Below are 9,551 nucleotides of genomic sequence, written 5' to 3'. Positions count from 1 at the left end.
CATATGCGATCTCCTCGCAGCTAATCCAACTACGGATCCTGCCGAGATATACGACGACCTACCTGATGAAACCCACGAGGTCAACGCAACTTCACACCAACAAGTGTGGCGTTTATACTTCGATGGCGCCTCTCGAGCAGCTCTTGTCACAGATACTCCTGGACGTTCTAAGGTCTCCTCCGGGGTTGGAGTGGTCTTAGTTTCCCCAGGAAAACACGTGATGCCCCGAGCCTATTCATTAACCAAGCCATGTTCAAATAATGTGGCAGAGTATAATGCACTGATTATTGGACTCAACTTCGCTAAGGAGCTGGGGGTTGAGTATCTCGAAGCCTTCGGCGATTCTCAACTAATAGTCAAGCAAGTCCAAGGAGAATATGAAGTCCGAAGTCAGGATTTAATTCCATACCATAAGATGGCAGTGGAGATAGCGGAATCATTTGAAGGATTCTTCATCGAACATATTCCACGGCTACAGAATACCTATGCAGATGCGTTGGCCGCATTGGCCGTGTCACTAGCGCAGCCTCCCGAAACAGAGCAGTTTGTTACGGTAAGAACTCACCAACTCCTAGTGCCGCTTTACAGTGAAGATGCCGAGGAAGAAGAAGTTCAAGAGGTACACGCTACTCAAATCGAGTTCGAACCACGAGATTGGCGTTTCCCCATCATCGACTACGTCTTGCATGGAATCTTGCCAGAAGATGTGAAGGAAAGAGAGTCAATCCGGCGAAGAGCACCCAGATTCTACTACAATACAGAGAATCGAACGCTATACCGCAGGGGGTACGATGGGCTGATATTGCGTTGCCTATCAACCAAAGAAGCCCAAGAAGTGCTTAGAGAGGCACATGAAGGGGAGTGTGGCGCGCACGAGCCTGGCCCCAAGCTTTATGATCGCATCAGAAGAATGGGATATTTCTGGCCTCACATGATGAGCGAAGCAATCACATATGCCCGGAAGTGTCATGCGTGTCAAGTACATGCGAATTATATGCACCAACCTCCGGAGCATCTGCATCCCTCGGTAACATCTTGGCCGTTCGAGACTTGGGGAATGGACATTGTTGGTCCTATAAATCCCCCTTCGATCAAAGGCGACCGGTTCATCCTGGCGATTACCGATTACTTCTCCAAATGGGCTGAAGCAATTCCACTCAGAGAAGTTAAGACGAGCAACGTCATTGGATTCATCAAGCACCACATCATTTACAGGCATGGTGTTCCAAGACGAATCATACATGACAATGGTCCTCAGTTTGTCAGCAACGCCTTCATAAGGTTCTGCGAAAAATTCAAAATTCAGGACATCTCATCAACGGCTTATAATCCCACAGCAAATGGATTAGCTGAAGCCTTCAACAAGACTATCATAAAACTTTTGTCAAAGCTTGTGAAAAGTAACAAGCGAGATTGGGATGACAAGCTCGGTGCAGCACTATGGGCCTATCGTACCACGGTACGTACACCAACCGGTGCAACCCCGTATTCATTAGTATATGGATGTGAAGCCGTTCTCCCTTTGGAAGTTCAAATTCCATCTCTTCGGATCGCCCTTACAACCCAAATGACGACCGAAGAACAGCATCAAAAGCGCCTCGAAGAACTCGAGATGCTCGATGAAAAGCGCCTGGAGGCTCAACAGCATATCGAGTTCTACCAAGCCAGAATTTCTCGAGCCTTCGACAAAAAGGTTCGACAAAGGAGTTTTAAGGAAGGGGATTTGGTCTTAACTGAAAGACATCCTATGAACCTGAGCTCCAAGAAGAAGGGCAAGTTCGAGCCCAAATGGGAAGGACCGTTCGTAGTAGAAACAGTCTACTCAAACGGCGCCTATCGCCTAGTCACCAAAGATGGTGATCGGCTGATGATGCCAATAAATGGCAAATTCCTGAAGAGGTACTATCCTTAGCACCTTTCAGAAGGAGCTGATGTATCGGGAAGTTCCCGGAAGAATACCACATTGGGGTATTCTTAGGGATAACCTGGTCGGTATAAGAGAGATGAACAAGAAGTCCACATTCGAACCCCGAATGTTCTAGTTTGTCAGACTCTAACCCTCATCAGATGAGATCCAATCATTCGAGGGATTAATTTTCCCTCACAAAACTTTCATTGGTGTTCGATTACTCATAGTCTTCGCCACACATTCCTCACTCGGTCAAACCTTACGACAGTTAGGACCAAAGCCAAAGTCCCCTCTCGATTCCTTCAACGAACGAGAGGTCCACAAATCGGGCGGTCAAACTTTCACGTAGTTGTGATCGTTCCAAATTTCCCACTTGGTCAAACCTTACGACAGTTAGGACCAAAGCCAAAGTCCCCTCTCGATTCCTTCAATGAACGAGAGGTCCACTTTCAAACTCCCGAATGACCAAACCTTACGACAGTTAGGGTCATCTCGAACCCTCGCTTAGTCACAACTTACCCTGGTCGAGACTAAGACCGAGTCATCTTTTGTTCAAATGACCAAACCTTACGACAGTTAGGGTCGTTTGAACTTTCCGATTCTCGGAGTGGAGATCCCACTTCTAGTTTCATCCTGCGGATTCTGGAGGTGGAGATCCCACCTCGAGTTTCCCTCTTTTGCTGGAGATAGAATATAAAATTCTTCCTCTCCAGTTCTGAAGATAGAATATAAAATTCTTCCTCTTCAGAGTCAAATGACCAAACCTTACGACAGTTAGGGTCGTTTGAGCCTTTCGGATTCTGGGGGTGTGCCACCTCGAGTTTCCTTTCCAGCTGAAGATAGAATATAAAATTCTTCCTCTTCAGAGTCAAATGACCAAACCTTACGACAGTTAGGGTCGTTTGAGCCTTTCGGATTCTGGGGGTGTGCCACCTCGAGTTTCCTTTCCACCGGGAGATAGAATATAAAATTCTTCCTCTCCTCGGACCTTTCCGATGCTCGGAGTGGCGACCCCACTCCCAGTTCATCATTCCGGGTGCTCGGAGTGGAGATCCCATTCCCAGTTCATCCTTCCAGATACTGGGGGTGGGGAATCCCACCTCAAGTTTCCTTTCCAGCGGGAGATAGAATATAAAATTCTTCCTCTCCTCGGACCTTTCCGATGCTCGGAGTGGCGACCCCACTCCCAGTTCATCATTCCGGGTGCTCGGAGTGGAGATCCCATTCCCAGTTCATCCTTCCAGATACTGGGGGTGGGGAATCCCACCTCAAGTTTCCTTTCCAGCGGGAGATAGAATATAAAATTCTTCCTCTCCTATTTTGACACAACTTTCAACTTCCAATCCGCGCACTTGGTGCGTGGGGAATTTTATCCCGAATCCTAAGTAGGGATAAGTCAACACCTAACACGTGTTGCCGGGTAGCCTATTCCCGTAACAAGGGCAAAGTCTACGTATTCGAAGTCGTAGCAGCAAGTCTAAGGGAGTTCATTCCTTTAGCACAACGTTACATACGGAACGGATTTCGATAATCCGCATGCTAGCCCGATTCAAACGGTGATCGGTAAAGGCACATCAAACCCGTTGAAGGCTGGGGGTTTGCCAAAAACCCCAAAGTCAACGCCTAACACGCGTTGCCGGGTAGTCTATTCCCGTGAGAAAGACGAAGCCTATGTATTCAAGATCATAGCACAAAGCCTCAGAGAGTTTACTCTCTCAGCACAACGTTACATGCGGAACGGATTTCGACAATCCGCATGCTAGCCCGATTCAAACGGTAATCGGTAAAGGCACCTCAAACCCGTTGATGGCTGGGGGTTTGCCAAAAATCCCATAAATCTGTCATTCGGAAGAGATACAGAGAAAACACAAAAGAAGCAAATGCGGATTTTCTATTAATAAATCAAGTCAAAAGCATACAACAAAAGCTCGTTAGTCCGAAGGCAACCGACGGCTAAGAATATGAGACTCTAAACCAGAGAGCCTGTCCATATAGTCCTGCTCGAACTCCGCCTGCAGGCTAGCTCGGACAGAATCTTCGGAACTGTTGAGAACCTCTGCGGCTTCGTGTCGTAGCTTCATCAACCCCTCCTGCACTGATCCCAGCCTGTCGAGTGTCCATTCACGAGAACGCTCCAACCCAACCAGTTCCTCAGAAATGGTAGCGGCAGATTCTTCGGCGCGTTCCAAGGCCTCCTTCAGTCTAGCTATCTCTGCACGAGTGGAATCTAAGGAGCTCACTAACTCAGCTCTGCTGGTGTCTTTCCTCGCCAGAGAGGCCATCAGCTGCTCGACAGTGCGCTCACGTGATCGAAGCTCGCTGCCAACGGAAGATCGCAGTTCATGCCACTGCGTCAACCTATCCTCCACCTGAGAAGATGCAAAAGAGGGAGCTCCACCAGCCTTCAACTCCCTCAGCTCTCGAATCTCTGACTCCAGGGCAGCGAAATCAGCTGTAAAGGAATCGGCCAAATCCGGATATCCCTCTTCCCTCATCATCATCATGTGACGGGAGAAGGAACGCCTGAACTGATCAAAAGAAGACCCTCTGTGCAGAAGCTTATCAATCACGCCGTTATAAAAGGCAGTAAAGAAGCCGAGGTCAGTGCGGAAGACATCCCCATCTGGATTGGTATCGGCCAAGAGAGCATGGACCTGCTCATATAGAGACGGTCGAGAACCTGCAAGCAGCAGTATGGGAGGTCAAGAAACTATTAAATACAATCGAAAAGACCCTAAGGGAAATTCGAGGTATACCTATACCGGCGGAAATCCCCTCGGGTTGGGGTTCGACAGGCTCCGAAGTAACGACAGGAATGCTCATGGAAGGTATATCAACCCTCGTGGGCAAGTCAGTCGTATTAGGCGAAGGCGGGAAAACACCCGAAGCTATAGCAGAATCAGGTACAGCGCCTGGTCATATAGTTGCACTTCTTTATTAGTCAAAATGGAGACTGAGACAAGCAAAGAAGAGAGGAAATTGGATATATACCTGTGGATGAATCACTCTCAAAGAGTGGTCTCACAGTCCCGGTGGGAGCTTGTTCAGCTAACATATCGGCTAACAGTCCAGAGTCAGGTCTCGGGAAGACCGGTGCAGGAACATATCCCTGCTCTTCGAAATCTGCAATAGGGGAGGCCCCATCCCCGTCTGGCCCTTCTGTCGCAACACCTGCAGCACCGGATGTAGGTATATCTGAAAATGAACCGGTGGGATCAACACCATCTGCCTGCCCAAGATCGATGTTCAGATCAATGCCCAGGGAGCCATCACGAAGGGCGTCGCACACCTGCTGCATGAAGCAGTCCATGTTGTCAGCCCCAGAGAATACCGGACCTGGTGGAAGCTCGCCCTCCTCGAAGAACCCTGAATTATGAAACAGGATCAGGGATCCCGGAAGGTAAATCATCTTAAAGCAATAAAAGTGGGTACAACAAAATGTTACCTTCCTCCCCGTCGGCAAAGCCTCCTGAATCTACCCCATGGGAGCGCTGATCAACATGAGGTTTATGGGCAATCTTTTTCCTTTTCGAAGGATCACCCCTCATAGAACCAACGGGGCGGTCATGCGAAGTTTGGCCACCAAACTTGGATTTCGCACGACGGGAAGCGAGCGACCCATGGTCGTCGGCTACCCCACCTGAAACAACAAGAATCATCTCATGAACCAGATCTTTCGCCAATACCAATTGAAGTCGAGAAAGAGGATCAAAGAGCATGACAAACCTGTATCAAGTTCTGCTTGGTCGGTATCTATATCTGCATACTCCCCTTCGGGAATTCCGGTGGACTTCTTCCTCTGTCTCTGAGCAGGCTCAGCCCTGCGAGCAGCCATCATAGCAGATTGAACCAAGTGATCGGATTCTAGTTCCGAAAGACTCCTCACACTTATGGATTCATCGGCAGAGAGGAACCATTTACAGCTGAGGAAGGTAATCATCGGCTTGCGTTTATAGGAGGGAAGAGCAAACTGAGCCCCGGTGCAGCCAACCATGGTCCATAACCACGCCCGTACGCCGTCAACGAGTCCTCCCTCAACACGCAAACTACGACTCGGATTCCCAACGTATAGTTGGTCATAGCCAAACTGACGTGCGAAACGGCAGGGAAGGTAAGGCTCTATGTGGCAGCGGTCCTTCACCCGGAGAACAAGATACCCGACTCGGATGTTCACCAACCAGCGGAAACAACCGACGTCGAGAGCAGTCCGGTTAGTTCGGGGTTTCTCCATATCAGTCAACTCCTCGCCATAACGTCCCGAAAAGCGAGGGAAGCATTTGAAGAACTCCCAGTTCCTGCGAACTCGAAGTTCTTTTTGTACATCTTCAAATTTCTTCCCAACCCATCTACTCTCCTCCAACAGCTGTAGGAAAGGAACGGGAACATCAACGGCGCTGGGCGCCGACATCAAGTCCGGACGGTGAAGAACGAACCACGCCATCAAATAAGCGTAGGGCAGCTCAACCTTCGGGCAGGTAAGCTCAGTCGAGGGTTTAGAACCCACTTGGGTAAGAACACGAACTACACCCCTAAGCCCGCAATGGATGCTGGCAACCATCGCTGGAAGCAGAGAAAGCTCCCTCCCATAAGCTAGCTGGACCGCAGGGAAGAGCACCTCGAGGGGTAGAGCGTCTGAAGACTGATATGGAACAACACACTTCTTCAGCCAAAGAGCAAGGTAGCCAGCTAACAGAGACCGAGGATCGATAGACTTCTGGGCATGATAGAGGAACGATCGAAACTTAGTCCCGGCCGGAAAAGCCCCCTCGGCACTAGCAATGGTATAAGAATGAGTTTCATTCTTCTCCATCAGCTCATTAATAGCGGCAGGGGTCAAAACGCCTAACTCATGTATGGACTCCTCGGAATCATCCTCCAAGTTAGGAAACAGGTAAACAGCAAACTGCTTCAAGCTGATCTTCCTCTTCGTCTTCGCTGGAGGAGAACTCTGGAGCAAACAGGTGTGATAATGACAGGTGAGGTCCCAGAGAGTGTCATACACATCGGGAGTATCCTTCTTCAAACACTCCAACTGTTGGTTAGAAGGGAAGTATTCCTGATACGGGCAATCTCCCATCGAAAGCCCGGAAACCTGGTGCATCTCATGAAGAGCCAACCCTAGCTCTCCGCCACTGGTCAAGAAGGTATTACTATCAGGCATATATGTCTCGAGCAATGCCAAGAAGTGACGGCAGCTAACGGGAAGTCCATACATAGTAGCCCGTATGGGCGTATATAATCCACTACCCTTCAAGTCTCTCTCCCAGCGTCCCAGAACATAACTGGTCAAACGGGTCCACCATCCCTTAGCCAGTGAGGAAGCCCAACCATAACATCGGTAATCCAGTCGAGGTAATTGTCTTCCCAGATGAGCTAAACGATTCCTCACGGTGAGAGCGGCCGCCGATACCTCGCCTGGAGGTGCAGTGTCAAGACCCATGATCCCGGGTCGAAGGCCACAAATGGATTGATACCCCAGAGAACCGGGACTCTTGTGATGAGAAATGTATCCGCACTGAACGTGTGTAACAGCATTGGTAAGAGGCCAGGACATCTGTCGCCCCACAGCCTGTTTCTCCAAGTCAGTAAAAGAGCACTGGCGAGGAATAGAGGGGATATATAAAAGAGCTCCCTCGTCAAGGGTAAGCCAGTGCTCCTCAGCAAGAGTCAGCGCGGCAGGATCTTCGGTGCGATCCCCGAATAGAAAACCCGGCTTCTTTAAAGCTTCAGTAGAAGTGGCGTCTGCGGTGAGAGGAGCATCGGTGATAAGTTGGCGTAAACAGTGACGCCCTCCATCCTTTATCAAGCGACAGAACTCGTCTGAGCGATCTCTGTCGAACTGCGGAAGGGGATCGATGATCTGCCTGGCAGAAGCCGAAGAAAACACTTCCCTACTACAACCGGTAGGGGCATGATGAGGGAGACTACCCCCGGGAAACTCAACTGCAACAAAGCAAAGATGGAGTCAGAAAATCCATGTCATAAACGCAAGACGAGATTATTCGATTTCGAGTGCCCTACACCGGGAGAACGGTATGCGTCATCACGTAGACACCGTGATAACATATACCGACCTATAAGGTGTAAGGCAACACGAGATCGCCCCAATATAACCGAGGACTTGAATTGGCTAAGCAAAGCAAGTCCGAAACCTTAACCCCCGCGGGAGGGGTATCGGTTCTTCCGTCATGACCCGCGAGAGGTCAATCCGGGATAAAAGAAAAAAATATATATAAGATTCTTACCCCCAAAGCAAGAGGTCACTGGAGATGATGTCGTAGGAGCCTCCTCCACGCCATGCTGCGAGCAAGGGTGACTCCCGGAAAGACGAGACCGACGGGGAGACATCGTGAATCTGCAATGAAGAGCAGTACATCAGGTACGATATATATACACGAAATATCGGAAGAAGGGAAATTAAGCACTTGGACTCGAAATCCTAATAACAAATAGGATTTTGTAGTTAAAGTCTAATTAAGCCTACGAATTTCGTGCACGCGAAACGATAATCGTCATTTCGCGGAAAATTTTGGTGAAATACCCAAAATACCCCTCGTGCTCAAGGCCAAATTCAGGTCAAGGACACGTATGACTCGGGTTATGGTCATCATACTTGATCATCGAACATCCCGGTACCCTATAATTTTGATCAAATTTTGCAAATAAGCCCTTTTGCAGAATTTGGTCAATTTTACATAAAAGTCCCTCCATGAACTTTTGGTTTTGCATCCATATGCTTTTACCAAAAATTCGATCAAGGGTCGGGGGTTTAAACTTCTTGGATTTCAGCCCCAAATTCGTGGCTCTTTTGACAATAAGCCCCTCCAAATATTTAGGGACTGTTTTGCAAATAAACCCCTCAAACAGTTCTTTAACCCTCTTACACAAAGCACCCCCATTTCTTGAAGAAACAAACACGAACCCAAGCCTCCCAAATTTCAGTTCATGTTTGCATAAGAGCCCCCAAAATTTCAGACCCACGAATTTTGCAAATAAACCCCTATAGTTTCGGTTTTTGCAATAAAACCCCCCAAATGCTTATTTCATCCATAAACCCTTATCTATTACAAGCATAAAGACATGATCTTTGCAAGAAAATAAGGGGTTTGTGAAGAAAAACTTACCAAGTCAAAGGAGTTTTCCTTCGGGCTCGGAAATGGAGGCCAAGACCCTCGTTTGAAAGAGGAGAAGATTCCGGCAAATGGGTACCCGTCAAAATCCCGAATCTTTTAAGGGATTGAAGGGTTCTCAAGAGCAAATCAATGGAGGAAAGAGGGGGAGGAAGAAGAAAGAAAACCGAAAATGGGGGGAAAGAATTCGGTTTTGGGGGTGGGGTTCTCTCTTGAAATTCAAAATAAAGGAGGGGGGGACCATGCACAAGAGGCCAAAAAAAGGAACAAGACAAAACTAGGGGAGAAACACCCCTAGGGGTGTCTCGGCATTGCCGAGACACCCCCAAGGGTGTCTCGGCATTGCCGAGGCACCCCGGGGTGCTTCGCCCGGGTTTCAACCCCCTACGCGATGTTTTGATCCCCCGAGATATTTTCCGGTACCCGGAATTGTTTTCCATATCCACGATGTTTCCACAAACATTGGTTTTCTCCGCCGACGGTTGAAAAATATGGATGAGTCCCACAAGTCA

General features: G+C 48.7%; 1 protein-coding gene across 1 annotated transcript; it reads right to left on the bottom strand.

Moving 5' to 3' along the window:
• Nucleotides 1-3,776: 3,776 nt before the first annotated feature.
• On the bottom strand, nt 3,777-9,130 carry LOC109828366. The gene is made up of 7 exons (XM_020395379.1): nt 9,034-9,130; nt 8,155-8,264; nt 5,636-7,852; nt 5,355-5,549; nt 4,901-5,275; nt 4,666-4,821; nt 3,777-4,589 (listed from the first exon to the last, which is right to left on the bottom strand). The coding sequence occupies exons 2-7, from the start codon at nt 8,255-8,257 to the stop codon at nt 3,841-3,843; spliced, it is 3,795 nt and encodes a 1,264-aa protein (XP_020250968.1). The 5' UTR covers nt 8,258-8,264; nt 9,034-9,130; the 3' UTR covers nt 3,777-3,840.
• Nucleotides 9,131-9,551: the final 421 nt, after the last annotated feature.

The sequence above is a fragment of the Asparagus officinalis genome, unplaced genomic scaffold (assembly GCF_001876935.1).
Source record: "Asparagus officinalis unplaced genomic scaffold, Aspof.V1 AsparagusV1_Un1173, whole genome shotgun sequence".
In the NCBI taxonomy this organism is placed as follows: Eukaryota; Viridiplantae; Streptophyta; class Magnoliopsida; order Asparagales; family Asparagaceae; genus Asparagus; species Asparagus officinalis.
The sequence above is the reverse complement of the archived record's forward strand: the minus strand, read 5'-3'. Positions and strand labels throughout refer to the sequence as shown.

Coding starts and splice junctions, on each gene's coding strand:
- LOC109828366 (XM_020395379.1), bottom strand. CDS start 8,257: ATGTCTCCCCGTCGGTCTCGTCTTTCCGGGAGTCACCCTTGCTCGCAG. Junction 4,822..4,900: donor TGAGAGTGATTCATCCACAG/GTATATATCCAA, acceptor CTATATGACCAG/GCGCTGTACCTGATTCTGCT. Junction 4,590..4,665: donor GGGGATTTCCGCCGGTATAG/GTATACCTCGAA, acceptor TGCTGCTTGCAG/GTTCTCGACCGTCTCTATAT.